Raw genomic sequence first — 17,463 nt, 5'->3', positions numbered from 1 at the left:
CTTATCATTCGGTTTCCTTGAAAAGATAACCTTCGAGGTTCTATTTTAAGGTCTCTGTATAGAACCGGTCTGTCTTGGATTTGAATGTCTGTTTCCTGAATTAAAGGAAACTCGATTCTTTCTGGGTATATTGCATGAGCAACTTTCCCAAAGATCTCTGGAATTTCAATGAACTCATTTCTAATAAATAATTCAGAATGATGAGTATTAGAAAGAGCATATGAAATTTGATATCTAATAGAATATGGTCTATTACCTTCCTTCATTAGTCTCTTTTCCTTGAAGTTTTGATGCAATGTCAAGGCTCGACTAAAGTCCCTGTCAGCTAAATTGTAGGCTATTCTTGGATAAATAACTCCTACAATTTTTCCTGCACAAAGATTTCCTGAGATAGTACCCAGGACAGCATCTTGAATATTCCCATTCTTTTATCGCATACTACGATATCTATGGGTGAATCTATTCCTTCTTTAAAAGTTGCCTTGATCATTATTTGGATTGCTCCAATATGAATCCAAGACATCGTCCTTGATACCTCACCTTTCAACTTTTGCAATTCCTTTCTTATTTCTTCAAAAGGAATTAACTGCATCTCTATTTGATTACTTGTTAACTCCATGGAGATTGCCATTTCCCTTCTGGATACTTTGTAAATCAAATTATGTCTTCTTTGTCTAAGCCCTAGGTTGCCTAAGACTCTTTCTACTTGTCCTGCCGAAAATCCCTGGTACTTTTGTAACGTTGAATTTTCTCTCATAATCCTTTGGACCATATTATGAGATATCGTGGTTTGGCTAAAGAATCCAGCCAAACTTTCATGTGTTTCATGCCGAAACACTTCTTCTTTATTCTGATTCTGATTCTGATCCATCCTCAGAATCTTCTTGACTAAACAATATCTCTTCTTCGTATATGCTTTCATCTGAGGGGATATCCTCAAATTGATATACTTGGACTAGATCTTGAAAGAAGACCGCATCATCCATATCTGGTGTTGCTTCAAAGAGTTTAACTCCTTTTTTTCTCGTTTTCTGAACAATTTGTAGATATATGTCCTCTTGCTCCACATGTCCAGCAGTTGCAATCCTTGAAACTTTCACTTGCTCTTGTATGAGTTCTTCTGAAAGTTCTTCTTGATGGTGTTCTTCCCCTGCTTTGTGATGAGCTTGTTACTGGGGATGTTCTTGTAGGTCCACTTCTTCTTCCTGACCTATAAGATCGGGCCTTTTGTTTGGACCAAAATGTTCTTGGTTTTCAAGAACTTCTCATTCTTTTATTGTAGGGATTACTTCTGGATTTCTTCCTTTTAAATCCCTGTGATCTGTTTCCAATGATCATTGGAAGATCATTATCTCTACAACATAAAGGTGTACGTTTATTTATACCCCTTATTTTCTTGTAGTTCTTCTGTAATGCTGCCATATGGCACCATTCTGCCAATTTTCCTTTCAAAAAGGACGCGCGTCTTGCCAAAGTGTCAAGATGACCTGGAACGTATTCTTTAATCAGCATTTCTCTTCAGGGACTTGACATTTTTGCGAAAAATAGCTGAATAGCTACATTTTCCTCGACTCCTGAATTCCATCTGTATTTAGTGAATAACATAATGTATTCATCAACTAAACAGATATCATGTAACTCGAGGCTATACAGAGCTTGAGTATATCTTCTCTTTTTCTCTGTATTTTGATTGTTGAAATAGTCTACCCCTATGAATTGTGCTTTAAATAGGGTGACCATTCTTTCTCCAATTTCGCTGAGGGATTCTCCTGCTAAGATTGATTCCTTCGTATCTGGCATAGTCATCTCCCAAGAAATCTTGACAGATCCCATTAAACTCATTTCTAGAAGTTTAATGAATCTTTCTTTATTGAGATCTAATGTCCTTGCTGCAATTTTCATAGCTGACGTCCAATCATCTATAAGATCTTCTCTATTTTTGAAGTCCAAAACATCAAGGTTTAACATAACCCCGTAAGGATGTATTGGATCTAAAACAGTTTTTTCGTAAGGAGTTTGATGGAGTGGGATTTTACTCCTTCTTGATCTGGTTCCTGCTGAATGTGAATTTTCTCCAACCTGAAACTCACTATGTGGTTCTTCTGTTTTAATCGCATATCTTGGGGGATTCCCTATGGGTTGTTCACCCTCAGGGGAGTTCATTTTTAGATCTACTACTTTGAGATTCGCAAAAAAATCCGCGAGATCTTGTAGATCCTCGAGATTTAATCTCTCTAAAGTAGTCATCAGATAGTGTTTTTCTCTGATACTGCTTTTATAAGATTAATCATCCTTTCATCATCAGTTAAAAGTTTTTGAACCATTTTGGTTTTACCTTTATGATGTAACAACGGTTCGGTACCAAACGAGAGTGGTAACCTTCCTCCTGTATTTCCTTTTCTAGAACCTGAAGTTTGTTCTAGATTTGTGATTTTAGTTTGAAGATCCTTTAGGGTTACAAGAATTTTTTCTTGTTTCTTAAGGATTCCTTCAATCTGCCGAGGTATTTCATACAGCTGATTGCTATAATATTGTACCATTTTTTGAATTTCTCTAAGATCTTCGGAGAGTTTAGAGGAATCTGGGGTAATTTCTAAAAACTGAGAGTTAGAAATCATCTTTCTGTCGTAAGTAATCTATTATGAACAGATTAACTTGTTTATAGGATTTCATATAAATAAAATCCTCTTGATTCAAACCTTCGTTTGAAGTCATCTTTTGTAAAAATCTTCTCCTCAACAAAGAAAAGTATGAGTTAACGAATAATATTAAGTCTGAATATTTAACCTAAAGCTCTGATACCATTTTTGCACATAATTCTTTGTACCAAAATAAGCATTAAAACATGAGATATAAGCACAGAGATCTTTAGATATAAGTATAAAACCTTCAGATCTAAGCACAAAACAACCTATATTGAGTACAAGAATTAAATATTAAAATAATCAAGTTTTGTGGTCCTTAGGGAGTGCAAAGAAAAAATCTTTAAGGGAGGGAGTTGGGAGAAAGAAAGGTTTGGGTTTGGGGATTTATTCATAATTGACTCGAGAAAGAAACAGGTGTTTATCATTTTATCTCTGAAAACCCTTGTCTCGGGCCTTGAGAGAGGATAAAAATTAATCAAATAAAACAAATAACTTATATGTATCAAATAAAAATTTCTTATTTTAAATGAAAATAAATTATATATATCGCTGATTTTTTTTTTAAAAAATAAATAAATAAACCATATATTCTACTAACTTGGCAAAACATCAATGTGTACAATATCCTGCGTGATCCACAAGCATTATACATTATAATTGATCTTTAGGTATTTTTATAAAAAAAATTCTGAATTATTTTTTTAAAATATTTTAATTTTTTTCATAGTTTCTTTCCATCATTTCCCATAATTATTTTTAATCAATAGTAAGCTTTATTTTATAAATTCTGTAAATAATGTATCAATTTCTACAAAAAATTTATTTCAAAAAAAATCTAAAAAAATAAAATAATAATAATAATAATAATAACAACAACAACAATAACAAAACTTGGCTTGCGTGATTCAATTGCTCGTGTTAATGAAACGTGGGTAAGTGACCAAGTGGGCTGGAAGATTATTTAAGTCCAGTCTCGTTTTCTGTTGGACTTGTCCTAACCTCGTCAATCGAGCCAATAATTAACATTATTAAAAAAAATTAATAAAAAAGCTCTATTTTCTTTTCTTTCTTTTTTTTTTTGGAAAAAAATACAAAGTTGTAGATATTTTAAAACCTTGATCACGTTTTCTTCTCATTAGTCTCCAAAGCAGCTACCAGCATACATATAAACTCGAGAATGAAACTTCTTACCTATTTAATAAATTAGATTAGATAAGCATGGTGAATGATGATCTTTCTTTCAAAGTTATATGTTATTTACAAAGATTCATAATTTTCTTATTGTTTGAACAATTCTTAGTTTATGAAACACTTACAATTTGATCCATATATTTGTTTTTTCGCGATTTTGATAATTTATATTATTTTTGATAATTTATATTTTATTGTTAAATTTCATTTAAGTTTTTTTTTTCCCTTCAATTTTATTTATTTCCATGACTTTATAATATAGTGCAGGTACAACTCCACATCAACCAAAAAAAACCCTAAAATCATATTACAAAATTTTGATACATACAAATACGAAGATTAAGATAGTGCTTGGGAAAATTTCTAGAAAACACTTCTATAAAACACTTTTCAGCTTCTTTTCCACAAAATTTTGATATTTTGTGAAATTTTATTTTAGAAAAACTGAAAAGTACCGTTTCTCTCACACAATATCTAGAGCCTAATATCGAATTTGACATCCTATCTTACCAAAACAATATAACCGTTCATTGTTCAAGAATCAAAGCATGAATCTAATACATATATATATTTTTTTTATAAAAATTATAATTTATTGAAATTGAATGAAACAAGGACAAAAGATATTAGGTGCAGAAAGTTTTCCACAAGCAACATAGTGGGAACAGAAGGAGACAGAGCACAAAAGTAGGGAAGAGGACTCATTGTCGACTTGGAAACCATCAACCCCTCTCCTGCATTAATTCAATTACTAACTTTTCGGGTCACTTTATATGTCATTTTCTGTGCCTCTCTTTCTTTTCTTGGATGTCTTTTTATTAATACGTTACATCGAGAGTAAAAATATTCTGTTCTTGTTGCATTTGTATAAAATGTTATCGCGACATCTTAGTGAAACATAAACTCACACCAGTTGAAGTATTTTGTAAGTCAATTTGTAATAATACTGATGGCATTTTGGGGGTGTTATTTGTCACCTCAAATAAAGTATTAATCAATTGGAACATGAAATCAGCAGCAAGTTGGATTGATTGAGGTTGGCACTTTCTCCTTTATGTTCCATTACACATTCATCCTCACCACTCATGAATCCCTTCAAATAGCCACAAAATCAGTGCTTTGATTTCTTCTTCCAATATCATCCCATTCTTGCTCTTCAGTCCATGTTCTTGAAAATTTGAAAATGGGCACCATAACAACAACCACCATTCCAGCAACGAGTGACGAGATCAATTTCGACAACATTTGCCAAGAAATTCACGAGTCTTCGGACAAACCCAATGTTCTTGTTCGAATTCTCACGGGTTTAAGCCAGCTGGAGTGCAGGAAAATCAGTGAGGACTACAAGAGAATTTACGGGGAAGATCTTGTCCGAATATGCCAGAATATGGAGGCGGAGGTCTCGTTTCTGTCGAATTTGATGCTTTATCCATCCGAGCGTGACGCGAAATTTGCAAGAGGGGCACTTGAAAGGAGTGAATCCGTCGATTACAAGGCCTTGATCGAAATTTTTACGTGCCGGAAATCGAGCCATGTCATGCTCATGTTGGAAGCTTATCGATTCAAGTATAGGAGGCACTTGGACTTGGACATTGCTGCTATTGAACCATCCCATCCATACCAAAAGGTTTGTGAGCTTCAACTTTAATGTTCTTTGTTCCAACAGTACTTGGCGCGAGTTCGAATCCACGTTAAAAAAAAAAAAAAAACCGTCTTGATTTCTTAAAATTTAGTAATAGAGAGCTTACGTTACCACACACACAACATTATTATAACTTTGTGGAATATATGACTCGTTTTCAAGAATGATCGATACGTTAAATGCTAGATATTTTCTAGTTTCTTCTTGATCGAGTCGAAAATTTAGGCGGGGTTTCGCATATTCAACAGATTTTGATGGCATTATCTGCATCACACAAGGCACACAATGCTGAAATCAGCCAACACATAGCGAAATGTGATGCAAGAAGACTGTACCAAACAGGGGAGGGGAATGCAGGAGCAATTGATGAAGCTGTTGTGTTGGAGATTCTAAGTAAAAGAAGCATTCCACAGATCAAGCTAACACTTTTCACCTATAGCCATATTTATGGCCACAGTTACACAGCTGTAAGAAACGATTTTGCGACGCGTTCGGATACTCGTCTGGTATATTGTCATTAGCATGGCTAATGTCTCTTTGCTTAAAAGGTTGTAATGCATTAACTTTGCAGTTCCTTAAAAGTAGGGAATTTGGAGATTTTGAAGATGCAGTGAGAGTTGTTGCAGCATGCATTCGCAGTCCATCCAAATATTATGCTAAGGTAGTTTGATGTATTCACATTTTATTTTAGTTTACTCTTTATGTCTCATGTCTGAAATCACAGTTATCACTGAAGATACATGCATCTGTTGCATTGATATCAATATCGTCGACCACTAATATATCGCTTAAAGATGTATACATTGAATAGTGATAAACATCTGGTTTTTATGTGCTAGAGTAGTGACACGGGGAAGGACAATAGGGATTAATCGTCTCTTCGATTTCCAACTTTCCTAGGCATACTATGTTTATGTAGAGGGAAACTTTGATATCACTTACTGGTACAGATTAGAGAATAAGGGTCATATATAGAAACTGTGCATCAGACTTGGTAAGGATTTAATGGCTCACCTTAAGAGTCTAGCTCTCAAATTACACTCTTTTTTCTTGAAAAAAATTGATGTGGATATTGTATGGTTGGTAGACTTTGCACGAATGCCTTACAGGGACGACAACAAGCGGCGCGTTGGTGCGAATTCTGGTTAGCAGGGCAGAGGTGGACATGGATGAAATTAGAAGAATTTTCAAGGATAAGTATGGTAAAGAACTGAAAAATGTTATTTGTGAAAGTGTCCAGGAGGAAAATTACAGGGGATTTCTTGCTGCGTTGTGTAATAAGGCCTCCACCTGTTAATTTATGTGGCTTACAGTAATGAAGAAAATGAAGGAAAATTTGTTCATCCTTCATTTGTTCACTGAGAGCTCGTATAATTTTATATTTTTGAGAATTTTACTTAAGATTTATTTATTTTTCTATAAAAATTAAGAAACCGTATGTTTCCGGTAATAATTTTAACCAAGAAAAGCTAGAAGGCGATTTCGATTGCCTAGACAAAGAAGAAATCAAAAGACACGAAATTATTATGGGATTTCTCAGGCATAAAGCAAACACTATCTTCATAAAATCAGCAAGAATTGATTCTCTTTCTCAATGGGAAATCCAAAAGAAACCACTTAGGTTATCCATCACATTATGTTTCCACAATTATTCTTAAGCATTACAATATGTATATAAATGAATTCAAGACAAAAAAAAAAATACCTCAACTCACTATACAACACATTCTCAACAAATAACAACAAATGGAAGGAAAATCAGGTGATCAAGCGCTTGAAATTCACGAATTCGAACCATTTTGTAAATGGCAACGCAAGGAAGATCGTGACATTCTTGAATTACATCTCCAAGGTGATTTTTATGCAACGAGACAATGACGTTCCCATTGTTTTTGCTTTTTTTTTGGCAATAAATTCGTTTTTTTCGTTTTTCCTTACGTGGTTTATTCATGGCGAAAAAATGTTTCATTTGATCATAAATAACATAGAAGGGGACGAACAATAACCTAGTCACCACAAATAGTATTTATCATTTCCTTCAGTCCTAATTGAACGTCACATTGCTATGATCAATAGGTGAACTTGATCAATGTTAAAACCATGGTTTTGAACAATTTGTTCGATTAGTTTTAATCAACGTTAGATTATATATCGAGTCATAAGATTTGAAAAACTTATAAATCAATAGATTTTATATAAAATTTAAAGAATTTGATGGTCTATTGTGGCAAACATGGTATTCAAAGAGAGACACAATAAGTATATTCGGATACGATTTCTAGTGACAAAGAGGGTACTTTTTAGTTTAGCATTTATATGTCTACTAAGTTTCATGTGAGAAATCTTGGCCATAACTCTTTTCAAATGCCTTGAATTTATTTCAAGATTTCAAAAGGGAACAGCTAAGAGTGCAAATCAGCAATCAAGGAACACTAAAGATTTCAGGGGAACGCTCAATAAATCCATCGAGAAAAAGTAAATTCTACAAGGAACTACAAATATCAAACATCTATGATTCCTCAACAACTAGTGCAAAATTTGTAAATGGTTGGCTCCATATTACAATGCCCAAAATTAAAAACACGGTTACCAGAAACGATGACAAAAAAAGTGTCATTGGACCCAAGAATGATCAAAGGCCTAAAATAGATTCCACCAAAGATGAAGCCATTCCACTGCCTTCGAATGAAGTAGGAAATGCAAATGCAAAGATGGAAGATGAGTTCCGGGGGCGGAAACGGGCGGCTTCAGCTTCGAAAGCGGCCAAGACAGCCGTGACCGTGGCAGCAGTGGGTGTGGCTGTTGCGGCGTTGGTGGCTTATGTTATTTATATGTACAAATCTACCGTTGCAGAGGTTGATGATTGTAATTAATTATGATTATCAAATTGATAATTGGTCAGAATGTGTGATCGTAATGTACCAATCAAGTTCAGTGATGTACATGATGCTTTGTGACCAAAGGAAAAAAAAATCATATTTGTTCGGGTTCGAGCATTGCATGTTTTATTAAAAAATAAGTGAATTTAAATTAATTGGAATGTGTTTATAATTGAATTTAGGCATTATATTATATTCATCGATTCATAAATTTAATAATATTTTATGTATTTATTCAAGGCTAAATTTGTGCGAGAATTATATCTTCAATTTGAGTCTTACTTGATTGAAACATTATTTATAATCTCAAACCAAATCAGTCAACTTCAAGTTGAAACTTTTATTCGAACCTACTCAATTTAAGCCCAAAATAATTCATGTTCTAAGTTGCTTATCTAAGTTTTTTACTGAGAAATTCGTGAAATCTTTAATTCAATTCATTCACATTTTTTCACGCCTTGAAACTACATATAAGATAAATGTATTTTTTAAAAAAATTAATAAATAAATTACTGCGAGAGCTACTAGTTCTGAACATAGAAGTTCAATTTCTCTTGACTTAAAAAAAAAAAAAGTTCAATTTCTCTTGAGCAAGATACACTAATTGAAACAATGATGCTCAAAATATAAAATACAAAATACAAAATACAATACCACTTCAGAAGTTTGAAAGACAAAAACACCAAAACCAAAAATAAAGGGCCATTTGGCAACCTACAACCGCTGAATGATTTTTCATGACAAACAACAAATTATTCAATAATGAGAAACCATTTCTTGGAACTCGAGAAACAACTAATTATAGAAACTAGTATGCGTGTGTGGCACCTTTAAATTTGCTCATTTAGCACTTGCGAGCTGAGTGCGAAGTTGCTTTGCAGCAGAAACCATGTTTTCGAGTGCAGGCTTCACTTCACCGTACTTGCGCGTTTTCAGACCACAATCGGGATTTACCCACAAGATGTTGGTTTCAAGAACAGCAAGCATCTTATTGATTCTGTCCGCAATTTCTTCGGTAGATGGTATTCTTGGGGAGTGGATATCGTATACTCCGGGGCCAATTCCAGCTCCATATTTCACGCCTTCGCGGAACACAGATAGCAGCTTCTCATCAGACCGGGAGTTCTCAATTGTGATCACATCAGCATCCATGTCGATGATGGAGTGGATGATGTCGTTGAAGTTGGAGTAGCACATGTGGGTGTGGATCTGTAGTGTTAAAAGGAAAAAGATTAGACAAGGGGTATTATGGCAAAAAATCAGTTAGTAACAGATGGCCAAATGGGACAAACCTGGGTTGTGTCCTCGACACCAGAGTTGGTGATTCGGAATGAGTGGACGGCCCAGTCAAGGTAGAAAGCATGTTCAGCCTTCCTCAGAGGCAATCCTTCTCTCAGTGCAGCTTCATCGATTTGGATCACTGTGATTCCTGCCTTCTCAAGATCCTCAACTTCGTCCTTAATGGCCAAAGCGATCTGATAGCAGGTTTCGAATCTGCAAACCAGAAATGTGAGTCAGAATTTGTTTATATAGTGAGAAACAAGAAATGCCATATCTTTCCAGGAAAGATACAGACCTGGGTTGGTCGTTTCGGACGAAGGACCAGTTGAGAATGGTAACTGGGCCTGTAAGCATTCCCTTCATTGGGCGCTTGGTCATGCTCTGGGCAGCAGTGGACCAGAAGACGGTCATTGGCTTGGGGCGACTCACATCACCATAAATAATTGGTGGCTTCACACAGCGAGATCCATAAGATTGCACCCACCCATTGGCAGTGAAGGCAAAGCCAGACAATTGCTCGCCAAAGTACTCAACCATATCGTTCCTCTGGAATTAAAAATGTTCAAAGGATATAGACATAATCACAATGGCTGTATAGTAGCTTCGATTTGCCAGAACATTGCAAAGAGCTTATTTATGATCATTTCATTGGCTTACCTCTGGCTCTCCGTGAACAAGAACATCAATGTCAAGCTCCTCCTGAAGCTTGACAACTTTGTTAATCTCCTCTTTGATAGAGGAGATATATTCCTCCTCAGAGATCCTACAAAACGAAATGTAGCTTTAAATACATAATCTCGAGTTTGTGCCGATTACAAACTGCAGGGAAAGGGAGAATTACTCACTTTTTGGCTTTGTATTCACGGCGGACTCTTCTGAGTTCTATGGTCTGAGGGAAGGAACCAATGGTGGTTGTTGGTAGGATTGGAAGGTTGAGCTTCTTTTGTTGAGCATCAAGTCTAGCACTAACATTGGTAGCACGGCGATGGTCAGAGCCCTTCAAAGCAGCAGCCTTGTTTGCAAAAAGTAGAGTAGATTGGTAAGCACAAGACAGAATGTATCAATCAAATGGTACATATGCAAATTAACTACTTACAGCCTTTTGGACAGCTTCATTATTCACCCTTGGAGATGATTTCCTGGAAGCCTGAGCAGCAGAATTAGCAGAGAAGAATGCCTGACATGCACAAAAACAACCAAACACTATTAGTTTATTCATCCTCGTGTTCCAGAGAAAACTATAAAGAAATTGTGGAAAGACATGTGAACGGTATAATAATAATAATATAAAAAAAAATTAGGAAGAAAAGTCCAAATGGAAGTAATGTCGTCAGTTCATCAGACATCTCTTGCGAGTTGCGAATTATATACCTCGTCCTTCTTTCCAGCCAGTGATTTTGCCAGAGCATTAACTTCAACAATTTTTTGAGCAGCAAATGCGAGCCAGGATTTAATTTCTTGGTCCAGCTTAGGCTCATTCACAAGATCCACAGCAGTGTGGAGAAGGGAGCAGGAGGTGGACACAACAAGCTTATCTGCACAAAAATTGAAGCAAATGACTCCCCCATAAAAAGCAAATTGACACCTAGTAAATTCAGAAGTTAGTCAATATACCCTTTCCCACAATGCCTTCAAGAGACTGCAAAGTGATGAGAGATGCATCCAGATCATTAGCCCAGATGTTCCTGCCATCAACCACTCCAGCGAAAAGGATTTTTCCAGAAGGGAATTCACTCTTGATCAAATCAAGGGTCTTGCCACCACGGACCAAATCAAAACCGAACCCCGCAACTCCGGCAAGAGAGGTAAGGGTTTTGAATGCTGCCGCAGGGACATCAGCAAAGTAAGTCTCAACAAGAACGTTAAGCCCAGATAAGCTCGATGCTAATTCGGCATATGCCTTGGTAAATGCATCCAATTGGTGAGAGTCGAGATCCAAAACAAGGGTGGGCTCATCAAACTGGATCCATGAAGCACCCGCTGCCTTCAATTCAGCAATAACTTCCCTGCAGGTAGACAACCATTTAAATACTTCAACAATGATAAGTGAGACAGTTAACTGACTAAGAATAATGTAAAATGTTTTATTACTTGTAGACTGGAAGAATTTTGTCAAGAAGAGAGAGAAGAGGGAAAGTCTTCTCAACACCCTTGGCTGGTTTAGAAAGCAGCAAGTATGTAACAGGGCCGACAAGTACAGGAACGGTATTAACACCAAGCTGCGTGAAGGTAAACCGCATCAGGTGGCAGTAACAAATCAAACTTTTATAAACAACGAAAATCCATTATACAACGGCACTTAAAACACATAGAGGCGAGGACAGTGGCTGCTACAATCTTTTAGAAAAACACCTATGTTCTGTTTACTGAAAAAATTGGAAATATGGAAGAGGATTTACAGAGTTCATACCGCCTTAGCCTCTTTGTATTCATTCACGGCCTTGTGGGAAGCATATGAAAATTTCACATCTGGTCCCAATTCTGGTACAATAAAGTGGCTGCAATGGCAAAATAATGCATACATTTAAAAAACATTACCAACATAAATATGAACTCTCTGAGGCTATGATTTTTTCGCATCACTTACTAGTTGGTGTCAAACCACTTGGTCATTTCCATAGCAGGAACTGAGGCATTTCCTCTTGCCATGGAAAAGTAGGTTGAGAAACCAATCTCAGTGCCGCTCCAATTGTATCTCGAGGGGACAGCACCAAGCATCGCCGTTGTGTCGAGTACCTGATCATAGTAAGAGAATGTGTTGCTAGGAATATACTTGATCCCGGCATCAGACATCTGCTTCCAGATGGATGCCCTGAGGTCAGCAGACACCTTTTCCAAATCCTCCGCACTGCTCTTGCCATCCCAGAAAGATTCCAGAGCAAACTTCAGCTCTCTCTTAGGGCCCACACGTGGGTATCCAACGATGTGAGATGCCATTTTTCTGGTTCATCAATTTCATTCAATCAGATCGCGACTTAAAAATACAACACAAATATCACATAGGTGATACATATAATCAGCACGTTGATCAAGTGAGATACCGGAAACCAAAAAAAGTTCTTCACTTTATTGATCAAATGAATTACATGCAGCCCGTATGTCCATCATTTTTCGCAATCACAACTCATCAAATGGCCGAACAGGGGAAATGACTAAAACAGATCTTACACGGATCGCCTAGAGATTAGCTCATAATACTGAGAGATTTAACTGAACTAAACGTAATCAGATCATAGGAATATTATGGCTTTCACAAATAATAAATACTATTAGAAAATTCTGAAATCCATGCGTCATGATGATTCCACTGCATGGTGGTGTTAAATCAATCACTCTAAGTTCTAAGATCCAAAAACTTATTGCCAAAATACGAAAGAAAATCCCAGATCCAAAGACAGGAACCCATTACATGCTCGAAACCCGAACCAGGGGCACAATGCCGACAAATTTAATCGAACTACACACTCTCATTATCCAGTTCAAGCCAGATCTATTCAGATCAAAATCCGAAACCCAGATCCACAAATTCCACCCGGAAAACTAACTACGTATAGCCTATCCTCACAAATTCCATCCCCGCCACCCAATCACAACTCCTCACTAAAGCCACGTCAGCTCATTAACCTGCATCGAGATTCCAGAACACACAAAACCGACATCAAAACAAATCGAATTCAATCATCACGCATAACACAGCAAGTAAAAGGAAATCACAGCATCGAAAAAACACATGAAAAGCAATAAAAAAATGGCTCTCACCGATAGATCTAAGCGAAAGGAAGCAAAAAACCTTCAAAAACGCAAATAAAAAACCACAAATCTACAAATAAATAAACCCAAAAATCGCGAGTCCAATTCTAATACCAAAAAAAATAAAATAAAAAGAACTCAACAAAACGAACGAACGAACGAACAAAGACGTTCAGCAAAAAAATATAAATACACAAAACGAAGGGCGCGAGACAGTAGAGAAGGACAGGGAATCCATACTTTCCGGGGAAATGGAGATGGGGAGCGGTTGGATTGAGGCGAGGGAGACGGAGAGAAGTGGGAGACGCGAGTTTTAGGAGCAGGCTGATGATTTTATTTATAGAGAAATTATTCAATCAATTCACTGAACAAATATACTGTACTCGTAGAAATTGTTACCTACTGTGGTGTAGTGTGGTAGATCTAGGATAGTGAAATCTTTCTATTTTTTTTATTTTTGTTTTATGTGTGGAATTCAGTGAAAAATTTTGACAGGGAGGGGGTAACTGGCCAACTGGGTGACGCGCGATTATTGGGGCGCGTGCTGTAAGGATGTACGTATTGTTACTTGACGTCTCCGAAATTAGTTCGATAAACGTTAAAAAAAATAAAAAATTAGTTCGATAGTTTAACATTGCAAAGATATTTTCAATGGCGAGCAACATTTCTCTGTTGGTTTTATTTGATGATAAGGGAACGAGTGTGCTCATTATATAATATAAATATCTTGTTCATATGCTAGTCACATGATTTGAAGCGAACCTTCGACTTTTATTTACTATTGTTTGAATCAGTTATGTAATGACCTTGATCATTATTTCTAATACTAATATTCCACCCGTGCGATGCACGATATGTTATTTTATGTAATTAATGATATATATATATATAATAAGTATGGATTTTTGAATAAATAATTGAAACACAAATAAATTGATCATAATCAGTAGAATTAGCAAAAAATTATTTCAAAATCTTGAAAAACTTTATTGTTACAACATTTATATATCGTTGATTTTTTAATTATTATTTTTATTATGTATCAAAATTTGAAGATCCCTAATATTCATATTTATTAGATTCTTCTGATTTGTAAATCAAGATACAACAGTCCATTACATCTATTATTTTAACTCAATTATTATTTTAATTTATTATTTTAACTCAATAATGTATTATTTTCTTCTATCATTAATTGCTTTTTATCTTTAATTTCTGCATCTTATGTTCTAAAATCTCACAACATTTTGATCATATTTTATTTTATTTATTTGTTTCTTAAAAATATTAGGTGTTTTTTCCAGTATTTTACTCTTTCCACTTATTTTTATTCAAAATGTGCACTATTTAATCACCAAATTTTTGTCCATAATTTTAATATCCTAAATCATGATCAGTTGTTTCAATCAATAAAATAAACTAATATTATTTATACAAATTTTGTATCATTGAAAGGTGACATGCATTTAATTTAAATTTTCTTTTGGCTTTTGTCAAGAAACTTAAATTTATAACACGTACTGCGGCTTCATTATTTTATATTGTCTCTAACTTTCATAATTTTTCATGGGAAAATAATTTTATGCAATAGTATTATTTCAATTTTATCTTGAGAAAAATGAATAAAAAATATTCCACAATCAAAAACCAAAATTATTCTTACTTCTAATGTTATTTTATACGTTTTTTGCTAATTTTTTTTTTTTACATTAATTTCCATGTAATAGTTTAAATTTGAAAAAAAAATTCAAAATTGTAAATTTGTTAAATATGTTTATGATATACCTTCATAATGAAAGAGTGGGTGCCCGGTGAGCCAACTTGTGGCTAAGGGTTTTGATGACTCTTTGTATAAACAATCTTTTGTTTAATATAATTTACACTTTTATTAATGGCAATGACTTTATCTTTCTTCATATTGTTATATTGTGATATACTATTGTTGTTTTGATAAAGACCTTGAATATACTATAATGTATGTAAGATTTGGTAGAACATGAGGATGTCTATCATGAAACACATCTTATAGTCACTGTATATTCTAAACTGTTCCTAGTCGATTGAGCCGTCCGATAATAAGGATAAGGATCGCTCGAGTTTGAGACTAGCATTTGCGATGCAGAGTACCACGTTTCATTGGTAAGGAACATAGAGATGTTCGAAGCATGCAAATGGATATTCATACGATGAATGATCGAACTACCCTATCCGGACTTTCCAAGTGGTTATCACTTATCGAGTGGATAAAGTCCGCGGTTTTGGTTGTACACCATTAGTCCTTACTACTTGAAACATCATTGAGACTCTATATGCTAGTACTGTGCTTTGACTCGTTTACCGACTCTATTGGGGTCATCAGGTATCGGGATTGGGTACAGTTACAACACATATAAGAGTCGATGCTTTGTTGTCAAGGATTCACCACATACTTGCGAGTGTGGATATCCTATGCGATCTGAGGAGATATTAGTGTGACGAATCTCTGGCCAGAGTACATGATGTGTTTTAAGAAATGGTTTCTTAGTAACACATGCGATGTCACTATTTGATCTTCAAGATGTATTGCATAGTTATCGAATCTCGAACGACTCTCGATTTACCAATGGTTGTTGATTCGATCGGGATATATGGATGAAGGGACCGTACTGTACGCTAACCAAAATCTATTGGTTCTTGCAGACACTATCAGTGATACCTAGGGAATCATGGGGCGATGTTGCTAGGCGCTCTTACCATGATTCGATGGGCAAGTCGGAAATTGTTTTTCCGAGTCACAAGGAGTTGTGAGCCCACGACTAGCTGTATCCCTGAACCATTGAGGGTCACACAGAGTAATGGATTTTTAATCCCCGTTGAGATACTTAAATTTAAAGAGTTAAATTTAATGAACAAAGAAGTTGGACTTCTTATTTAAGAGTAGAGGAGTAAGATTTCCTAAAATGACATAGGGATGGGCATTTTTGGAAATCACTGAATTCGGATTCAGAAAAATTTATCTTGACTTTAAAAGGTGCAGAAATGGTTTCTGTACACATTGGTGAAATCGGTTTATCAATCGGAGTCATGATGAATTTTATATTAATTTCTGAACATGCGGGCTTTGCTTGTCGGGCTTGAACTTATGACTAATGGTCCCTAAGCTGTTAGCGGCCTACATTATAAATAAGTTATTGCAGTACAGAAATTATACACAACAGGTCACAAAATTTTCGAAAAACCCTAGTATTTTTCTTCTGAAGTGGCCGCCCCCTTTTCCCCTCTGCTCAGAAAAATCCAGTCTGTGAATTTTGAATTACAGTCTGGTTTAACGGATCAAATTTGTTAATCTCTTCGTAGAAACTTCTGATAGATTTTCTAGTGAAATCTATCAGAGGGATTAATTATCCGTTCGTGGACCTGATTGAAGAACAGTTCGTCCATCAGTTCCAGGGATATACAACAAGAGCAGAGCAATCTGTTGGTGTCCATAATCTCGCTTCGAGATTGGAGGTAAAAATTTATAATCGTTATTTAATTTTTACACACACACAATTTAATCGTAAAGTTTTTATACCCATTATGGAATCGTTCCATATAAAATTTTTAAACTTCCGCTGCACCGGATATCAATTCTGATTGATCTGATCGTCGCGTTCTCCAACAGTGGTATCAAAGCCAGGTTGCTCAGATCAAGCGATTAAATTAATCGATTGTACAAAAATTTTTATGCCTCGGTTTTTGAAACAAAATAAATATTTTAAAAATTAAATTTTTTTTTTATCGGGCAAAACCCGGGCAGCGATGGTCGCTGCCCCGTGCGCTGCCCAGGGCAGCGCACGTCGCTGCCCTAGGGGCAGCCGGGCTGCCCGGCCCGAGCCCTATGGGGCGCGGGCAGGCGCTGCGCAGGGCGGCGCACGGCGCTGCCCAGGGCAGCGATCGTCGCTGCCCTAGGGGCAGCCGGGCTGCCCGGCCCGAGCCCTATGGGGCGCGGGCGGCCCGCGGAAAAATTAATTTTTTAATTTTTAAATTAAATTTTAATATGTTAAAATTCTATTTTTGGTCCGATCGAAAATTGTTTTTGATTGGTCTACGAGGC

General features: G+C 35.9%; 3 protein-coding genes across 5 annotated transcripts; 2 read left to right on the top strand and 1 right to left on the bottom strand.

The window, feature by feature from the left end:
• Positions 1–4,793: 4,793 nt before the first annotated feature.
• LOC140892828 (uncharacterized) lies at positions 4,794–6,811 on the top strand. Of its 2 annotated transcripts, none has more exons than XM_073301838.1 (4): positions 4,794–5,463; positions 5,727–5,945; positions 6,050–6,139; positions 6,588–6,811. In XM_073301838.1, exons 1-4 carry the CDS (start codon positions 5,020–5,022, stop codon positions 6,690–6,692), a joined length of 858 nt encoding a protein of 285 aa, XP_073157939.1. In that variant the 5' UTR covers positions 4,794–5,019; the 3' UTR covers positions 6,693–6,811. The 2 variants fall into 2 exon arrangements, with proteins under 2 accessions (XP_073157939.1, XP_073157938.1); XM_073301837.1 differs by having other exon boundaries at positions 6,566–6,811.
• A 384-nt stretch (positions 6,812–7,195) lies between these two features.
• Positions 7,196–8,508, top strand: LOC140893349 (uncharacterized). The gene is made up of 2 exons (XM_073302406.1): positions 7,196–7,330; positions 7,864–8,508. The coding sequence occupies exons 1-2, from the start codon at positions 7,225–7,227 to the stop codon at positions 8,349–8,351; spliced, it is 594 nt and encodes a 197-aa protein (XP_073158507.1). The 5' UTR covers positions 7,196–7,224; the 3' UTR covers positions 8,352–8,508.
• A 408-nt stretch (positions 8,509–8,916) lies between these two features.
• LOC140886168 (5-methyltetrahydropteroyltriglutamate--homocysteine methyltransferase) lies at positions 8,917–13,766 on the bottom strand. Of its 2 annotated transcripts, XM_073292671.1 has the most exons (13): positions 13,629–13,724; positions 13,048–13,262; positions 12,226–12,579; positions 12,049–12,136; positions 11,730–11,857; positions 11,253–11,644; positions 11,010–11,173; positions 10,735–10,815; positions 10,484–10,650; positions 10,296–10,401; positions 9,934–10,184; positions 9,650–9,851; positions 8,917–9,566 (listed from the first exon to the last, which is right to left on the bottom strand). In XM_073292671.1, exons 2-13 carry the CDS (start codon positions 13,107–13,109, stop codon positions 9,198–9,200), a joined length of 2,364 nt encoding a protein of 787 aa, XP_073148772.1. In that variant the 5' UTR covers positions 13,110–13,262; positions 13,629–13,724; the 3' UTR covers positions 8,917–9,197. The 2 variants fall into 2 exon arrangements, with proteins under 2 accessions (XP_073148772.1, XP_073148773.1); XM_073292672.1 differs by lacking the exon at positions 13,048–13,262 and having other exon boundaries at positions 13,629–13,766.
• Positions 13,767–17,463: the final 3,697 nt, after the last annotated feature.

The sequence above is a fragment of the Henckelia pumila genome, chromosome 3 (genome assembly GCF_033568475.1).
Source record: "Henckelia pumila isolate YLH828 chromosome 3, ASM3356847v2, whole genome shotgun sequence".
NCBI lineage: Eukaryota > Viridiplantae > Streptophyta > Magnoliopsida > Lamiales > Gesneriaceae > Henckelia > Henckelia pumila.
The sequence above is the reverse complement of the archived record's forward strand: the minus strand, read 5'-3'. Positions and strand labels throughout refer to the sequence as shown.

Excerpts from the sequence above, each read along its gene's own strand:
- LOC140892828 (XM_073301837.1), top strand. The coding sequence starts at position 5,020 with ATGGGCACCATAACAACAACCACCATTCCAGCAACGAGTGACGAGATC. Across the intron at positions 5,464-5,726 it reads CATCCCATCCATACCAAAAG|ATTTTGATGGCATTATCTGC; the intron begins GTTTGTGAGCTT and ends CATATTCAACAG. Across the intron at positions 5,946-6,049 it reads ATGGCCACAGTTACACAGCT|TTCCTTAAAAGTAGGGAATT; the intron begins GTAAGAAACGAT and ends TTAACTTTGCAG.
- LOC140893349 (XM_073302406.1), top strand. The coding sequence starts at position 7,225 with ATGGAAGGAAAATCAGGTGATCAAGCGCTTGAAATTCACGAATTCGAA. Across the intron at positions 7,331-7,863 it reads TCTTGAATTACATCTCCAAG|ATTTCAAAAGGGAACAGCTA; the intron begins GTGATTTTTATG and ends ATTTATTTCAAG.
- LOC140886168 (XM_073292671.1), bottom strand. The coding sequence starts at position 13,109 with ATGAGAGTGTGTAGTTCGATTAAATTTGTCGGCATTGTGCCCCTGGTT. Across the intron at positions 12,137-12,225 it reads AAGTGGTTTGACACCAACTA|CCACTTTATTGTACCAGAAT; the intron begins GTAAGTGATGCG and ends TTGCCATTGCAG. Across the intron at positions 11,858-12,048 it reads AATACAAAGAGGCTAAGGCG|CTTGGTGTTAATACCGTTCC; the intron begins GTATGAACTCTG and ends ACCTTCACGCAG.